This window comes from Rhynchophorus ferrugineus, unplaced genomic scaffold (assembly GCF_030347505.1).
Source record: "Rhynchophorus ferrugineus isolate W39M unplaced genomic scaffold, kcgeb_rfMv2 rfM6, whole genome shotgun sequence".
Lineage (NCBI taxonomy): Eukaryota > Metazoa > Arthropoda > Insecta > Coleoptera > Curculionidae > Rhynchophorus > Rhynchophorus ferrugineus.
In genome coordinates this window covers 12756295-12776389 of record NW_027472585.1, presented here as the reverse complement: position 1 = coordinate 12776389, position 20095 = coordinate 12756295, and the positions used below count along the sequence as shown (strand labels likewise).

The window sequence follows — 20095 nt, the reverse complement described above, 5'->3', positions numbered from 1 at the left end:
AATAGCACGAAAACTGCGGATATAAGTAGCGACTGTTGCTTAATTAAATTCATTTTAAAATCAATTGCTTCGTCGCCAAATGATATATAATATTTCGATGCAATTACCAATTATAACTACATTAGCTTCAAGTATAATAATGTATAATAAAGTCATTATTACGAGCACTAATATTTAAATTGATTTAGGAAGTAACACTAAATATAATTAGTTCACGTGTTATTTGAATTAATTGCACTAAATCCTATTGATTTGAAATTAAATGGTTGATTAAATATGATTTCATACATGTAAACTGTTTTAAATATTAACAACTGTTGAAATTAAGCCCTACTTTCAAATATTTACTAAAAGAACATATTAAACTCATAGAGTTAGTCTATGTAAATGATAATGTAAATGCTTCTTTCATTAAACTCTTCACCGATTATTCGTAAACTTTGATACAGTACAATATATTTTTTGATTTCATAGTCGAATTTTGCTACATATTTTGAAAATATTTTAATATTGAAGTGGAATAATGGATGAAGGGCTGCTTACAAATTGAACCATTGCCGAAATTAGCAGTAATCTTACTTCACAATTTTTTATTTTAGACACTTGTCATGAGCATTATCATCATTACCATAATTATCATTCGTCAACAATCGGAAAGATTGTCTGCATCTGAATAAATGCGTTGTTCTTGATGCACCAAAACTTCGAATATTCTTCACCAAACCTCGCCATTGTTAATAAATTAGGAGTGATATTTCTGACGTGACTGGACAATATTAGTCTTTTATTTTTCGAGTGTCTATCTTGAAGATGCTGACAAAGCTTTTCATGCAAGAGATCAATTTCGCTACAGAGACCTGTTAGAAATTCGATGATATGCATATCAAGCTAATAAATACTGCATATTATCTGGATTTGTTGCTCACCTTTACACTGGAAATCGCATCTTAATCGATTGATACCATTCCTACCACCATGTTTGGGAGAAAAATGTAGAATGCAGAAGTTACATCAAGGATTGCCTCTTATGTGAACAATTATACGTGTGCTATGATTTGCCTTCATCTTCATTAAATTGGGCAAAATATCATCAATTGACAAAAATAAATTATTAAATAGATAGCGTTTCATAACTCTTTTAATTTTTGATATAAAGCGCAGACATATCTCAGGCGTTTGACAAAGTATGGCATACGGGCTTGCAGGTTAATCTAAAGAAACTTCTCCCTCATCCGGACTACCAGCTACTAAAATCGTATCTCATTGACAGACATTTTATTGTAAATCAAGGCGATGAACATACCGAACTAAATCCCATATATTCAGGAGTTCCGCAAGGTAGTGTACTGGGTCCAGTACTGTATCTTCTGTATATGGCTGATCTGCCCACCACAAAAATAACTACTGTGGCAACATATGCAGACGATACAGCAATCTTAGCATCCCATGAAGATCCACTCACAGCATCAATAAACCTACAAACCCACCTGGAGCAAATACAATTATGGTTGAAGACATGGCGCATTAAATGTCCACCAGTGAATATCAATCATCGTCAACTCCCCCAAGCAGATCATGTTAAATATCTTGGTATGCATTTAGATCGACGCCTAACCTGGAAGAAGCACATACTCTCTAAACGGAAACAGCTGGGACTAAAATTACATCAAATGTATTGGCTCATTGGGCGCAAATCCAAGTTATCATTAGATAACAAGATATTGCTGTATGAGTCTATATTCAAGCCCATTTGGACATATGGAATTCAACTATGGGGTACCGCTAGCAAATCTAATATATCCATCATTCAACGGTTCCAAAAGAAGGTGTTGCGTGCCATTGTTGATGCTCCGTACTATATTTCAAATAAAGTGATACAACACGATATTCCTCTAGAACCTATAACGAGTGCATCCCAATGTACTCGTTAATCAGCTAAATATGCGACGTGATAGTGAAGTGCGTAGACTAAAACGTTTAACACCACCTGATCTGATTACTGGACATATGTAGACTTTAGAATAAGTATTAGAATAAGACTAATTAATTAAGATAATATTTTATACAGAAGATTGCTTAATGAAGTGATTTTCTACATGCCATGTATATATAATATAGACAGAACAAATACTTATTGCCAATAGGGCAGATTGTGGACTCACGAAGAGTAATAAAAAAAGGTATAAAGCGCCTTTATTCAGAATAAAAAATAAATATCTAAACCTATTGTTTTTTATTGAATTTACTTGCTTTTATGTTTTTAAATATTATCATTCCCATATCGATCGTGTGGAAACTTAAGCCATTCATTACCGCATTGTAATTAAACACGTAAAAGGTTTATATCGATAAAATGCTTCGAAGCTTATTGTTTCACATGCGCAGATTATCGAGTTACGTTCTACTTTTTAGGTTTAGAGTTCTTTTGTTTCTCGCTCCAAGGCCTCCGGTACCGGATTATCGTTTTGCAGATGTCAAAGTGAGTTACTGCTGTTTCAAAACAAAACCGACCTAACTTTAAGGAGGGTTATTTATGCGATTTAGATCGAGACCGGTCAATAGAGAATGGGTGCTCTGACGGCCTTGATCTGTCTTTAATTTAACTAGGCAATTATTTACAATTTGTGAAATTAAGAGCTCGAACATTCTTTCAACGACTATTTCCTTCTTATTGTTAGGAACTATAATGGTTATGTCTTTATACATTTCATAAGTCATTGTCTTAATTTCGTTAGTTGTATTAATTTATATATCGTGTAATTAACAGCGTTTTGAAGAACTATTGATTATATTAATTAATTTAAAGTATCTTACACTATGTCTTTTACATCTTGAATTCAAGTATCAAAACAGTTAAAAACTGATGATGTAACACGTCAATTGAAAAGTCGCCGGCCTATCATAGTAAAACATATTTTTTGGCAAAATTAGTTTTTTTTATTCAACATAATTCCCTTCAAGGGTGATACACTGATTATAGCGACCCTCCCGTTTTTCGATATCATTTTGTAGTATGATTTGTTCCTTGCTTCAAAATGGGCCTCAGTTTCTTCGATCACCTCTTCATTCGACGAAAATTTCTTCCCAGCAAATTTCTTTTGAGTTCTTCGGCGATTTTGTCCTTCAAACGGTCCAATAATGCTATATAATAGTCGCTGTTGATGGTTCTTCCTTTTTCAAGGTAGTCAATGAAAATTATTCCATGCGCATCCCAAAATACAAAGGCCATAACCTTGTCAGCCGACTGTTGCGTTTTTCCACGCCTTGGAGCGGGTTCATTGTATGAAATCCACTCGGATGACTGTCGATTGGACTTGGGAATTAAATGATGGAGCCATGTTTCATCCATTATCACATATCGACGCAAAAACTCGGGTCTCTTACGCTTGATCACCTTCAAACACTGCTGCGAATCATCAACTCGTCGTTGTTTTTGATCAAAAGTGAGCGCGGCACCCACTTCGCGCAGAACATACTCATACCCTAATATTTTTGAATGATATGATGTAAACATTCGGTTGATATCTTTAGAGTGTCTGATATTTCATTCAATTTTAATTTACGGTTATTGAAAATAATTCTGTGGATTTTTTCGTCGGTAACAACCCCTTTTGAGCGTCCACTGCGTTCACCGTCTTCGGTGCTCATTTCACCACGTCTAAACTTGGATGGTATGCTAATCCTTGATGGTTGATTTTCCTGTAGTAGGGTTCGGTAACTCGGCATCAAGCCAGCTTTTTGCTTCAACTGTATTTTTCCCTTCAAAAAGCAATATTTTATCAACACGCGAAATTCTTTTTATCCATTTTTTTTCACAATAACATAAGTTACTTCGCCCAAAATGCTGTAATTGGAGGGTTAAGGCTAACTAAAAAAACATATGGATTTAATTCTAATAGCGCCATCTTTGTGTTAGGCCGCGGAGTTTTCAATTGACCTGACATCAATATTTTTTATTTAAAAGCACATGCGTCACGCATATTATAATTAAGTATCAACGCTATTTCACAATTAGTCGGGACTATTTGTCGAAATGTGGACAATTTTAAATTCCTTTTGTGTGGGTTGGCTTGATTCCTATTTCTGTTTCTACTTCCTATTTCCTAAATCAATTGTTTTATACTTTTTGTATAGCAAATGCCCTTCTATGTAAACGTCAATGATGGCTATTAAAATAAAAAAAATACAAAAATATGTCTTCTATATCATGAATTTACTAATCTAATTAAATACAATGCAATTATAACAGTTATACTCTTCGAAGGTCGTATTTTACGAGAACCAAATACGGATTAGCAGGAAAACTAGTAACCGAGCGAATTCTAATCGATACGAGCGGTGATTGTTATCTAATTAAATTAATTTTAAAATCAATTACAGAGTCTCCAAATGATATACAACACTTCTTTGCAATTAAGTAATTACTAGTATATTATCATTACAATTGAAGCATGTAAAATAATGTGTAATACAGTAGCTCGTATGGGAGTAGTTATTATTTGTGCTATAATTTACGTTATTTATTGTTTACAGTTAATTGAAGCATTTTATATATAACAGGTTGGGCGAAAAGTAATTTCAGTTTTTGTATTTAAACAAAACCTTCTCAATGGTTTTAATCAGTGATAAAATTCTTTTGAAGCATTTGTAGAATGTTTTGTGCTTATGGACGGAAAGTAGACAAAAACCCTCTTCTTGAATTGAACTTGATGAACAACTGAGACCATTCCAAGGAAATACTTAGCATGTAACATTCTTGTCACCAAAGCGTGATTTCCAGTCCTTTATGAAGCTTTCCCGGGTTTCTGACACATTATCGTCTTATGCAGGCGATTTTCATCGCTCGCAGTCATTCCTTTCAAAAATGGTAGTTTGTTTCAGCAGTGATTCACAAATGGAAATACCGTCCATTAATTTTTTCCCCGTTAATGGATATTAAACACAAGTATCGAACTTCTGTTGGAATGTAAATTACCCATAACCGTTTTATGGTCGATATTTAATTTCTTTAATTTTTTAGCGATTGTTGGCACGTTTGGCGCTCTTAATGACTTATAATAAAAACACCGCAAAATATTCGATGGGCTTGGGGTGCATTTTTCTCTTTTCGGAACTATAACAGCAAAATATGACAAAAGAAAGTATTGGCTGATATCTAAAATATTTATGGGGTGTTACATTTCAACGGTGCTATATTATGAATTTTCTGAATTTTCCATCTAGTATTGCTAGAGATATGCTACTTTAAGCTCATGTGTTATGAAAGTCCACAATTACTTTTCCCCAACTCTATATTTACAACTCATAACAACTTCATAAATATCTACTACGAAGTACGTACATAACTTGCAAAAAAACGTTAGGTATTATCTCGCACATTGCAACGTAATGTAGTACACCATAACAGTAAATATATAAAATTGCATGAATATTGATACCTAATAGACAGGTAGAGTTTCAAGTTAATAGCTAATATCCTTGAAATATTCATAAACTCTTTCAAATCATTCGATAAACTGGTAATGATTTATTATCCATTTTATTTAACCAGGTTTTAGAACGTAGTTTACTCGAATGGGATCAAAATACATTATAAGAATTACATTACGTTTTTTTTTAATTATCCTGGCATTGATCTGAACGATTAAGTAGGTACAAGAACAGTTCTAGTCTCTCTATATAAATTCCGGCATATTTTATAGGCAAATTTTAATAAAATATGTAGCTTTCGCAATGGTTAATGATTTTTTTCTCACTGTAGTATCAATTTTTAATTTATTGTTGATTTATATTTTTGTTGTATTACTGTAAAAAATTGCAATTATCATAAAAATCTGCCCAACATTCTACTCTAATTTCATTCTTTTCATTTTTTGAATTTAAAGATCAACGTAAATAACATTTCTTAGACAATAGTATTAGAAATATAAGTGAAATTTTACTGTTAGCCATAATCTAGGCCTTGTTTGGTATGTAAGCATACCACAGAAATATGTAAATTCAATCAACAATTTTTTGTTTTCATATTGCATTTTTTTAACAGAAAGGTAATTTGATTTCTGCTTTCATTATTTTGATATGAATGGAGGAGTCCAGGGTAAATCATGGATTTCACATACGTTGAAACTTATGTTCAATTTCTATATAGTTAAAAACGATCAATATGTATATGGTTTGACGAGAGCCTACAAAAGTTTTCTTGGTTTCATTTGTAAAGACATCATCATCAATAAAAATTGACTCATCCTTTGTCTGCCTCTAGAATTTTCCTGCACTTTGCCAGTTCCCTCTTTACCATTTCCACATTCTAGCCCAAAATTTTGGTTTGAAGGCAGCAAATGATGAGCGTGTGGAAGAAGAAGAACTAAATTAATTTTCAAATACTCATGGCACTGATTTTAAGGAAAAAGTTGATATCACAAATTGACTAATGGAAATTGAAGGATTTTCAATAGTCAATCTACAGTTTTTACAGTAGTGGAATCTTCAGCAGAATACTCAGGATATTTTTTCATAAGAACAGCTGAAAGACAGCTACCTCAATAGCAAAACATGTAGAATACTACCTTTTTTTAACATAAGCTTTTAACAAAAAATAACTAGAATTAACATAATAAATATATTTCTATTTATGTTCGTTTCTTAACCCAAAATTGGCAAAATTTGATTAATATAGTATTTTTTATTATTTACTTACATTAGATATGCATAGTACAATCTTAATTTACAAATTAATTTATTACTGATTTGTTGTAGTTGCATTAATATACAAGCAAGGCGAGTACGGGATTAATACCTCAGTATATATTTTTCAATAAAAAAATATGAATAAACTACTTAAGCTGTAGATAAGAATACCAAACAAGTAAAGAATCTTATGATTTCCTGTGTGTTATCCAGTAGCTGTATTGTTTCCTCGTTACTGTGATTTTAGCAACCTTTTTTCATGTTTTAAGGCGAAATCTTGGATCACATCGTATATCCATTTGATTTCGATGTCATCGGCAGCTCTTCGTTGATTACATTGCAGAATTGGATATTAATAGTAGAACATTGGGTGCGTTAGATTCTTAGTTGGTTAGCTCCAAATTGGTATTATTTTTGACTGTTAAGCCAATCTCTGATTTTAGATCAAGTTGAGATTTTCTTTCTACTATCTGGTATAGTTACTTGACTTTGAGCCTGAATATGATGTTTACAATTTAACTTACCCTCAGATGATATACAGATGTATACTGAGGTGTTTAGCTAATAATGCTTGAGGAATCGGACATCCGTCAATTGAGATAACTAGGTTTTTGTCATTTCGCCGTAACGCAACATTAAAATCGACAGATTTAGAGCTCTTAAACTGTATTTGTCTCTAGTACATTTGTACATATGATTGACTACTACTTTTTCTACAACCTTGGGCAGATAGATACATTTTTTCATGGTAACTGTATCATTGGCAAGTGTTCCAACTATTAATTCTTTTATTATTGGGATCAGCAATATAGAACACATGTAAGAGTGGTCCCAAGACCCTGGAGAATCCCAGCCGAAATAGGTTTAAGTTTTGAGAATACCCCTTCATGCGGGACTCTAAATTCTCTTTGGAAAATATATGATTGCAGTAGTCGAGAGTATTTCTACGGTAACAATTTCCTTACTGTGTAGATTAATCCATACCCGCTCAAAAACTTGCGAGACATCCAGAAATAATGCAGAGCAACATTTCTTTTCTTCGAATACCTTTTCAACAACCGCTGTTACACTGTGCACTTAATTGATTTTTGAGTGGCAGTTTCGAAATCTAATCTCGAAATCTGGTATTTCTATAAATGGTTATAAGTTTTAACAGTTTCTCAAAAAAATTTGATATCACAGGTAGCAGCGAAATAGACCTGCAAGATCCGACTTGTTCTGCCTGTGTATCTCGTGTCTTAAGCCTAATTATTCGAGCAAACTTAAAACATTCATGGACATGCTTCAGTCTCAAACAGGCATTGAGTGCGTATTTGAACATGATGAACCCAGGTAAAATAAAATCAATTCCAGGAACCTTTTTTTGGGATTGTGGTTGTTAATTTGTGTTAATTAGTGTTTATTAAAAGTTACTTTAAGAATGAAATGCTTTACGATTGTATATCACCACTAGTTATTAGCTTAAGTTTAACGCAGTTGTCACAGTAGATATGTTACTTTTATGTACTTCCCTATTACCTAGTTCGAAAACATTAATCACATTATTTCATTACTGAAAATAATTACCCTCTTACATGCTCACCGCATCGTATTTTCAATTAAACAAAAATCGCCGATAAATCTAATGAACACATAAAACCGAAGTCAACGCCGAGCAATTACAGTTTATCACTTCCTTGTGGTGCATGCTGACCATAATATTTCATGAATTATTAATATTATTGATCAATTCTCATAGATATTCGTTGTGGTCATTTGCAGCTTAATCTCACGATCTCTTGCGAAATGGAAAAGACTTTAAATTATACTAATTACGAATCTATATGTAGTATGTATTCAATTAAATGTATTGTGAATATCTGGCGTAGTTATCTCTTTGCGAGTGGTATGTTGAAATATGTTGCGTTTTCCTATCGGATATGATGTACGAGAAATCGCAGTTGATATTTGAATACGAATATAGGCTTGTGTACGTTAGTGATAGACTCAGTTACTTCATACGTTGATTTAGTAAAACATGGAACATAGGAAGATTTATGTCACTCATTAATATTTTAATATTCCGTGAATAAATAATATCAGTTTTTTCTAGTCCATATTTTTAACTTCTTTAATATTTATTTATTAGTAAAAATATATCAAAAATTAAAAACAATATAATCTTGGAAACGAAACCATATGAAGCGGGTGACGACTCAAGATCACCTTGATATTAACTCTATCGAAGATCCAATATATGAAATTTATAAAAAGAATGAGTATTTTTTTCAATAAAAACATAATTTAGCACCATTACTTCGTAGGAAACTGAAACTTCTGAAGGTAACCACAGAAAACTTATATATGCAGCTCTTTGAGGGTTGTGAACATCTCTTCATACACTGCTGGGTAATATAGGATTTAAATGGTCTAACTTACCAAGAGGTCTGATGGAAATTCCAGACTTTTAGAAGAATACAATTTTCAAAAGCATATATTTAAATGAAAGAAGACTTATTGTCATTTGTGTAGTTAGATGAGACATCCATATTTCAGAATGGGACATAGGGTTACTCTTGGCAAGATGATAATAAAAATGGTGTAAAGGCAACAAAAGTCAATGGAAAAAGGTAAACGTTGATTAGGTTTTGTTTGTCATAACATTTATTAATAATTTATTGCAGATAGATTTTTCTTCATGATGGAAATAAGAATTATTTTCTTCCTGGCGCAGGCTTAGTATTTTCCTCTAACTCCAAGAGTGACTGCCGTAAAGAAATAAACCATAACATGTTTTGATTTGGTTTGAAAATCAGCTCGTACATAATTTGGAGGAAAGCAAATTTATTAGGCAGAATGCAGTGATTAGATCTGGTTTTATGAAGAAAGATATATACAGGTAGTAACAGACTAACCAGAAATACAGTTATATGAAAATAATTTAACAGACAAACACTGAAAGAAGTAGGAAGTAAAGGTAATATGTTCTAACTAAAGATAAAAAACTAAAAGTAGATAAAATGCGTCTGGAAATCTGCCTTATAGGTGGTGTAGAAAAGAGTTAAATGTATATATTATAAAACACATCTCGAACCTACAAACTATTTTGACGGTATATTTAATTTTAGTCTAAGTTCTCCTATAATATATACCTATTAGATTTACTGTAATGTTAAAATAAATCATATTTGATAACATTATCTTATATATAAAAATGAATCGCAAAATATGTTCCTAAGCGCATAACTCAACAACGCCTGGACCAATTTGGCCAAATCTTTTTTTAAAATGTTCGTTGAAGTTCAGGGATGGTTTTTACGGCGAGAAAAATTAGAATTATTGCTGGAAAAACCCTAAAAATAGCCCTTTTTGTTTGAATTTGTTTCGTGTATCAGTTGACAATTCATCTGTCATCTGTCAAAAGTCATCTGTAACAGACAACTTTTTTTTTTTAAATTTGATATGACTTGAACTCAAATCCTTTTAATCCGTACGAATTGTTTTATTTATTTAAAATTTTTTATTTGTTTAAAATTTAATTCAAATTTTAAATAAATAAAACAATTCGTACGGCTTAAAAGGATTTGAGTTCAAGTCATATCAAATTTAAAAAAAAAAGTTGTCTGTTACAGATGACTTTTGACAGATGACAGATGAATTGTCAAGTGATACACGAAACAAATTCGTATATCGTGTTTTGTGCAGAGTGTTTAGTTAGTTAGTGTTTGTTTAGTTCGTGATTAGTGAAAAAATAATTTATATTTGATATGCCTCCTATAAGACGAAGCAATTTAGGTAGAAGAACCAGAAATGCTATAAACCAAGCTAATTACCGATCTAATCGTACTGCACAAGAACGTGACGACGGAAATGAACGTGAAAGAATTCGGATATCACAAACGCGTGAAGCGCGAGCGCGACATTCAACTAATAATCGCGCAAGTTTGAATCCAGCTGCTTTCAGTTACGATGTGTCAATTGACTACAGTAACTACCAATGTGTTGTTATTGGTTCTATGAACTTGGTTTGCTCACACTGTAAGGCATTAAAATACAAAAACGAAGCCAATGGATTGTGTTGCGCAAATGGTAAAGTGAAATTGATACAATTGGATCCACCACCAGAACCATTGTACTCATTGGTTTCAGGAATAGGAACAGATTCTATACACTTTTTGACACATATTCAACAATATAACAATTGCTTTCAAATGACTTCATTTGGGGCAACAAATGCAGTTCGGGAAAATTTTATGCCAACTTTCAAGGTATGTATTATAGCAGTTACTCATAATTATTTTAGCGAACAAAATTTTCTGTCACCAAAGTTAAGATGTGTTACTAATCTTCAATTTCTTAATCATTACGAAATATATCACTTAGTCATCATATTATATGGTGATTCAGTTTCAGTGACACTTTTATTATATTTTATATTTGATAGATATTAGTTAAAACTAAATATATACTTTTTAAGATCAAATATTATTTAAGTTTGATCATTGACAATCCATTAATTTATACCACACCATAATATTTTTTTTATTTACAGATACAAGGGCAAATATATCACAGAGCAGGTTCACTGTTACCAGTGTCAGATAGCGACAACAAATTCCTGCAAATTTATTTTATGGGCAATTCACCACAAGAAATTGATCTGCGTTGTGCACATAACAATTTAGTAAAAAGGTCTATTGTAGAACAATTACAAACTTTATTTCATCAATTGAAACACAATCAATTGATTATATTGTTTAAAACTGCCCTGGATCTGATGCCATCCGATAATCACAAAATTGTAATCAGAGCTGATAAAACACCTGCAGGTCAACATACAAGACGTTTTAATGCACCAACTATTGATGAAGTTGCTATCGTTGTAGTTGGAGAAAACTTGGAATCCCGTGATATTTTTTACATCGTCGGAATTTTCAATTACAACCTATAAAGGAAACACACCGCTCATATGATGCACTGCAATATCCCATTATATTTTGGCAAGGTGAAGATGGCTACGATTTATCAATAAAAATGATAAATCCCATTACAGGTAACTAAAATATTAGTTTAGCTATGGCGATAATATCTCAGTCACTATATTATGTATTTTAATTTTATATTTGAATGTTATTAAAACAAAATCTGTTTACAGGTTCTGAAACCAACAAAAAAGTCAGTTCAATGAACTATTATTCATACCGCCTAATGATTCGGGAAAATGCAGATAATCACATATTGAAATGTCGGCGATTATATCACAAATATGTTGATGACATGTATGTTAAAATTGAAACGGAGAGATTAACATTCATCAGGTTGAATCAAACCAAACTCCGATCTGAAGAGTATATTCACCTTCGAGATGCGATTAATACTGATGGAAATGCACAGAATGTCGGTCGGATGACTATTCTTCCAGCAACATACATCGGAAGCCCTCGGCATATGCACGAATATGCTCAAGATGCCATGTCGTATGTTCGTCATTATGGTACAGCAGATTTGTTCATCACATTTACATGCAATCCGCAATGGATACAAATTAAGCAGGAGTTATTACCTGGGAAATCATCCATTGATCGTCATGATATTACAGCCAGAGTCTTTAGACAAAAGTTGAAATCTTTAATGAATTTCATCGTAAAACATAATGTGTTTGGTGAGACACGCTGCTGGATGTATTCTGTGGAGTGGCAGAAACGAGGATTGCCACATGCACACATTTTGGTTTGGTTGGTTGAAAAGATAAGGCCAAATGAAGTTGATGCAGTGATATCAGCTGAAATCCCTAATGTACAAGTAGATCCTGGATTGCATGAGGTAGTTATCAAAAACATGATACATGGTCCCTGTGGAACTCTTAATCAAAATTCACCGTGTATGATGGATGGTAAATGTTCAAAACGATATCCACGGACATTAATATCGGAAACAATTACTGGTAATGACGGTTATCCATTGTATCGTCGCAGATCGACAGCAGACAATGGAAAATCAACAATTGTCAAATTAAATTAACAAGATATTGAAATAGATAATCGTTGGATTGTTCCATATTCACCCATTTTATCAAAGACATTCAAAGCACACATCAACGTTGAATCTTGCCATTCAGTGAAATCGATTAAATACATTTGCAAATATGTAACCAAAGGGAGTGATATGGCTGTGATTGGAATTGGTGCAGAGAATTCTAATGATGAAGTTACCCAATACCAAATGGGCCGCTATGTCAGTAGTAATGAAGCAGTTTGGCGAATATTTTCTTTTCTTATTCATGAGAGACACCCTTCTGTTGTTCACTTAGCTGTGCATTTAGAAAATGGACAAAGAGTGTATTTTACAGCACAGAACGCAGTACAAAGAGCTGCTCAGCCACCATCTACTACATTAACCAGTTTTTTTGAGACATGCCAAAACGATGATTTCGCACAAACATTGCTATATTCTGAAATGCCAAAATATTATACCTGGAATCAATCCTCAAGGAGATTTATACGACGGAAACAAGGAAAACCAGTTCCAGGATATACAGATGTATATTCCACCGATGCGATTGGCCGGATTTATTCAGTACATCCAAGCAATGATGAATGTTTTTATTTACGACTGCTATTAGTCAATGTACGTGGCCCAACATCATTCCAACAGTTACGAACTGTTGATGGTGAATTGTGTGGATCCTACAGAGAAGCCTGTCAACGTTTGCAATTGCTTGAAAATGACGCTCATTGGGATCAAACTCTCAATGATGCTGTAATATCATCACACGCTCATCAAATACGAACATTGTTTTCTATAATCATATCTACATGCTTCCCATCAAACCCAATTGATTTGTGGATGAAGTACAAAGATTATATGTGTGATGATATTTTGTATCAAATACGGAATAGAATGGGAAATCCAAATATACAAATCAGTGAAGAAATTTACAATGAAGCATTGATTTCAATTGAGGACATGTGCTTGATAATGTCAAACAAACTATTAATTCAATTAGGCCTGACCGCGCCCAATCGTCCAATGCATGACGCTTTTAACCAAGAGTTGCATCGAGAAAGACTGTATGATCTCAACGCTTTGAAAGAATAAATTCAAACAAATCTTCCACTGTTAAATGAACAACAGAAGTATGTATTTGAAACTCTTATGAAAGTAACAAATGATGAAACTGGAGGGATTTATTTCTTAGATGCACCTGGTGGTACAGGAAAAACTTTTTTTATTTCATTAATATTAGCAACAATTCGCTCACAAAATAAAATTGCACTTGCACTCGCTTCGTCGGGAATCGCAGCAACTTTGCTTGAAGGTGGTCGAACAGCCCATTCAGCACTAAAATTGCCATTAAATATGCAAAGCAATGAAACTCCAACCTGCAACGTTTCGAAGAACTCTGCAATGGCAAAGGTTTTGCAGCAATGTAAATTGATTGTTTGGGATGAATGCACGATGGCACATAAAAAATCTTTGGAGGCTTTAGACAGAACCTTAAAAGATCTACGTAGCAATAATAACCGATTTGGTGGTGCAATGATTTTATTAGCAGGAGATTTTCGTCAAACATTGCCAGTGATTCCACGATCAACGCCAGCTGATGAACTCAATGCATGTCTAAAGTCCTCCAATTTGTGGAAACATGTTAAAGTACTTCATTTAAGCAAGAATATGCGTGTCGAGTTGCAAAATGACCAATCTGGAAACATATTCTCTAAACAACTCATTGACATTGGTAATGGCAAATTTCCTATAGACATGTTGACGGCTTGCTTTTGCTATGACTATAAACAAGTCCCAGGGGCAATCATTAAGTGTTTGTGGTATTAATCTAGAAAACCCATGTTTCTCACATGGTCAATTGTATGTTGCCTGTTCCCGTGTTGGAAAACCATCAGATTTGTTTATCTATGCGCCAGGTAATCAAACAAAAAACATCGTATACCACAAAGCAATATAATGATAATAATAATAATAATTATGATTCACATGATTAACAATAAAGCGATTACTTACTTTTCAATCCTTATATATGTTTTATTTAATTATTTTTTATTCACAACGCCCTATCACCAGGGTGATGGTTCTGTTCAGGAGAATTTTTTAAAATACGTAGGCACAAAAACTGCCACATTACAAATCTTTTTGACAGGACGAAGTCTGTCGGGTCAGCTAGTTATTAATATATTTAATGATTTAAACTTTCCTTTTTACCAACGGGGGTTTATCTGGACTGGACCTACACTTTAATGCGGGTTCCGAACCACGGTTCTCGGCATTAAGTCTACCGGCTGGCGAGTGATCAACTTAGAAATCATCCCAGAAAACATCCGGTCTTACCCAGCCAGGTTACTCGCGTGACTGGGATCATTTTCCTTGTGGGATTTTTCACTCTTGACCAAGGACAATCACAAATATTAAACAATCGCAAACATAAATTTACGATCATGCCCCAGCAGGATTCGAACCCGCGACTATCGTAAGGGTCGGTGGACCGTCCTGTCGCTTTTACCATTGCGCCAACCAAGCAGGCTATAGTATTAATATTGTTTCATTATTTAATTTAGATTATAATTTTGTTAAGTTGAAGCCAAAATGGACAAAAGGGTCGATGCCGCAACATTGCAACGTTTTCACGTCATCAATTTAGATAACGTGAGTTCACTGTTTTATTAATCTGGGTATATATGGCGTGTTTTAAGGTAACCGTCCATAGAATATTCTAGAAGTTAATGTAAGTTTATTCCTTTACTTATTAAAAAGTTAATATACTTTGAGAATGGAGATTCCAGAAAGTCAGTTTCTTCATATTCTGCCTTGTTTTGTACAACATTGTTAATCTAAATATCGTCAATAAAATAGTTTTGAATAATTCTAACTAAAACTAAACTTAACTAAAAGTGGATACCGGAATAATCTTGATTTTTTGATTTCATTCAGGTATCTTATCCATATTTAAAAAAGTCCTACTCAGTCAGACTATGCAGCATTAATTGGAATTGTGTTTGAAGACAAGCGACATTGTCATCTTTTCAGCTAGTGAAGAATTTTGTAAGACAAACTGTTACATATTCTTATCACACCTTAACAATATTCGTCAAACCCTAACAATTTTAAATTTAAAAACCATAAATATATGATATTTCTTTTAGCCCATCTAGATAATTTTCTAAATATTCTACATAGTATATCTATATAGTTAGGCAAGTTTAATCATCCACATATTTGCTAGCATTTTTAAAGTATATTATCTTATGACAGAAATATCAAAAAATAAAAGACAATGAAAAATAAATACATGTTTTTTATACCATAATGAATTTATTTAAATAACCTCAATTATTTTAGAAAATATTTAATATACTAGAAATGTCAGTAATAATGAGAGAAATTTTCGGTTTTTTATTAATACAGGGGCACGTAAATTGCCTAGTGAAATTTGGCCCATTTTTATTATTTCGCACATGTCAAAAAAATCACGTAGTACCGTTCCATAATTTCGCTTATTATCTCACAAAACAGCTCACGTAAAAAATAACTATATACAGTAAACACTAACCGTTAATATACGCGAAATCTTTGCAATTTATTGTACGATTTTTGTGGTTTACGTTTCTTGTCACCAGTTAGGTTTATTTATACCATTTATGTCACACCTACGTTAGGAAACATTTTCGAAATTATCGTAAATTACACCTGAGTATACTGGGGTGTTCCATTTTTATATTTTTATTTCACTGACTCTATCTATTGGTCAAAAAATAATAAAACTTAGGTTATGTAACACAAATAGATGCAAGTTTTTAAAACAAATTTCCTTTAAAATGTCACTTAATTATTTTTTCATAGTTTGTAGATATAAAGAAAATAATGCTGATAATAAACAAATTCTTTGTCTGTAATACTAAAATGGCAGTGACGTGTAATAGTCATAGTCATATGAGAAGATTTGTACAATTAAGATATGATGAAAATTCGACTGTAATCCATTAACCATTTTTATTTGTAGTATGTAATTCTCAATATGTAACTACATATTTACTATATAAGATATTTGGTTGGTTCTTTATGCTTTTACTTACTAAACCTTAGATATACTTATCTGCAATTAGTTATTATAAACTAATTAATTTATTTTAATTACTTAATTAGTTTTTATTAAGTTATAAAAACAAAATGTTTACAGAAAGTTCGTTGTTATACTCTGTTACTAGATTCCATTTTGATTACTGTCATTTTTCACCAATAAAAGTTTATTTCCACTATCCTATATTTTTCAGAAACCAAATATCTTAGATTTCTTTAAATTTAAATTCAATTCCTTAACATTTATATTATGCATGTGGAAGTTGAAAGAAATAACAACATTTTGTTCTTGTGGAAAAAGGAGGATCATCTGCCCTGCTTGTTTTCGAATTCTGTTAAACCTGTTAGGATAGTTTCCCATATAAATAAGCTTGTTGGAAAAGGGACACATTAATTTGTTGTTACTACTATGGATTTAAACTATTTTAACTACATATGATACTTTAATAGTTTTTAATGTTGCTATTGTTCCGTGCATATAGGAATAATAAACTAATAAAAATTAATAGAAGACTTTTAAGCGCTGTTGAAAATTGCCGGCCTGGTTAGCGCTGTGGTATAGGCGACAGGGCGGTCCACCTACTGTTGCGATAGTCGCGGGTCCGAATCCTTCTGGGGCATGGTCGTACATTTATGTTCGTGATTGTTTAATATTTGTGATTGCTCTGGGCTTCATTTCATTCAGCCATTAGGCCTACAATATTCTATAAATAAAATTCCTTGACTTCCTGACAAAAAACTATTCAATTAAATAGTTTGGCCTAATCAATGGAGACCATATTGGACAACTTTTTAATCAATCTAATTGAAAAACCATAAAGTTGTTCACATTTTCAAATATCAATGAATAATTTATAAAACCTGTTGTTTTATTTGAATGCAACTCGGATATCACAAATTAAATAAAAAATCACCTAGATAGAATAGCAAAAAAAAACTCATAAGAAAAAGACACTGAAAAAATGTTTCACACAACTATTTTTATGGTATAAATATTTTATTAATAATCCATAAAACTAATTAATATTAATAACAAATAAAATCAGATTTCGGTTAATTGATAGTCAATGCAGAGTTCATGTTTGGTTTAGTTTCAATGGTAAAGGTAGAAAGGTATGTCAACCACAAACAAGCGACGATGTAATAATGTTTAAAACATTTAATACTCATTATTATTATTAAGTAAATAGTTACAGTATGACCGCTAATGAAACATACAGCGTAACACTCATTTATATTCAACAGGCGGATGTGAGTTATGTAAATGATATCCGATTTTATCAACATATTATTTAATTAATGATAATATTAAGCAAGTAATATGAAATAATGTGATCCATATAATTATTATAGCAATAGAAAAAACATTACAAAACATAAGGAGCTCTGTCTCTATATTATGAATTATTATGTGACTTATATATCTGTCTCCATGGGTATGTCTCTGTTATCTTTCCTCACTAGATATATTATTTAAAGTACTGTTATTGTTTGCTTCTTTTATTTTATTATTTATATTATTATATTTGGAAGATGGCAAATTTACCCATTTTAACGTATATATGCAATGCTTGACCTGCTAATAATTCGCTTTCAGTACGAAAACGAATTATATAAATATAAATTAAGTACCAGTACCAGTGTCAATTTTGTCTGGAAAAACAATAAAACATTATATTGTGAAACTAAACCACTGCCTATCCAGCAAATTAAAATTAAAAAACGATAACTTTTTTGTAAAGGTGCTTTGTTGTTAATGAATCAAATTGTTAATGAATTTATTATTTAATTTGGCTTGAGGGGTTAATCCATTTTGGAAAACGTCCTGTATATAATAAATATCATAATATCCATATCATAAATATTTGCTAATAAGTAATTCAAGATATTTTTAGAACCAATGGCATCAAGAATTGTGCGCGTTCAAAGATAATTAAATATTACAATATTAACAAATCAACTCATAAATATCCACAATTGCGATGTATTGAACAAATAAGAATAGAGCTATTAAATTATGTTGTTTTCATTAATAGAAATGTTTCTTGTGAATACTTAGTGTTACAAATTATATATTTACAAATCCAATCCAGGTAAACCTTAGTCGGTAAAAGAGATGGTATTATGGTTATATATGATTATGGACATTATGGTTTATGGTAATATGGTTAACTATTTACACTATATGCAAGAAATATACCCTAACACCTCGAAACATTTGCTCATTATTTTAAATCATATAGTATTTAAAAACTGAAAAATAATGACAGTAGAATAATGTGAAGATATACAAAAGATAAGTAATATTGGTGGGTTGGGATTGGTTGGCGCAGTGGACAAGGTAACGAGGACTATCCTCTTATTGTTGGGATAGTAGAGGTTTGAATACTCCTGAGACATGGTAGTAAATGTATGTTTGTGATTGTTTCAAACTGCGATTGTCCATAAGGAAAATCGGACCGATAGGGAAAAATCATCCTAATCACGCCAGTAGCCAGGCTGGGTAAGGCCGGATATCTTCTGGGATGATCTCTAAGTTAATCTCTAATCCTCTGTTGGCAGGCTTAATGCCCAGAGCTGTGGTTTTGAGCACACGTAAAGCAATAGGTTCAGCCCAAATAAATTTTATTTGGTAAAAAGATGACCAAAATCTAACAAAAGAAGCTCTATCGGTCAAGCTACCAAAAGGAATTTAAATTTCGCGGAAATTTTCTAGCAAAAGAACTTTAAAGGAATAAACATTAAAAAAAGACGTTAATTAAGAATATTTTTAAGATAAATTGTCTTAAATTTTTGTACTACTATATTATATAGACCATATGCTTACATTTTACAGTAGCAATACATATGTTCGTAAATTAGTCACATTTCTACAAATTCTTAATAAATTATATTGTCAAATATACATACTTTAGTTTCACAGCAAAAAAAACTATAAGGAATTTTGCTCAACCTTATATTAGCAACAGTCTGAGAAAACTGGTGGATTTTTTCTTGATAGATAGATTGCGTTAATTACAAACAGATTAGAGAAAATATTGAATTAATTGAAGCCACATCACCTCCGTTGGAAGTTACACACTTCGGCTTGTTATAAACATCAGCATCGGTGCATTGCTTGGGTTATTTACCTCTAAGAAATAGAAAAAAGTGATGTACAATTGCTCTCTATAATTTGCAATGATAAATATTAAAGAAGACACTGCTTATATTTGGAATCCCGAATGGATATCCAAAAATTGAATTATGTTTGGGTAATCTAGCTTAATTTTTATAAGTAATAAACACAAAATGCAATTTTATCATAAACCATAAATAGTCCAAAAGTTTATTTTTATAA

The 20095-nt window shown here is 32.1% G+C and overlaps 2 protein-coding genes across 3 annotated transcripts in view; one reads left to right on the top strand and one right to left on the bottom strand.

The window, feature by feature from the left end:
- LOC143198310 (uncharacterized) overlaps positions 1 to 20095 on the bottom strand; it is a 170488-nt gene that overhangs the window by 96572 nt on the left and 53821 nt on the right. The gene's annotated exons all lie outside the window — the stretch shown is intronic.
- LOC143198311 (uncharacterized) lies at positions 11583 to 13766 on the top strand. The gene is made up of 2 exons (XM_076407448.1): positions 11583 to 11719; positions 11822 to 13766. The coding sequence occupies exons 1-2, from the start codon at positions 11701 to 11703 to the stop codon at positions 12685 to 12687; spliced, it is 885 nt and encodes a 294-aa protein (XP_076263563.1). The 5' UTR covers positions 11583 to 11700; the 3' UTR covers positions 12688 to 13766.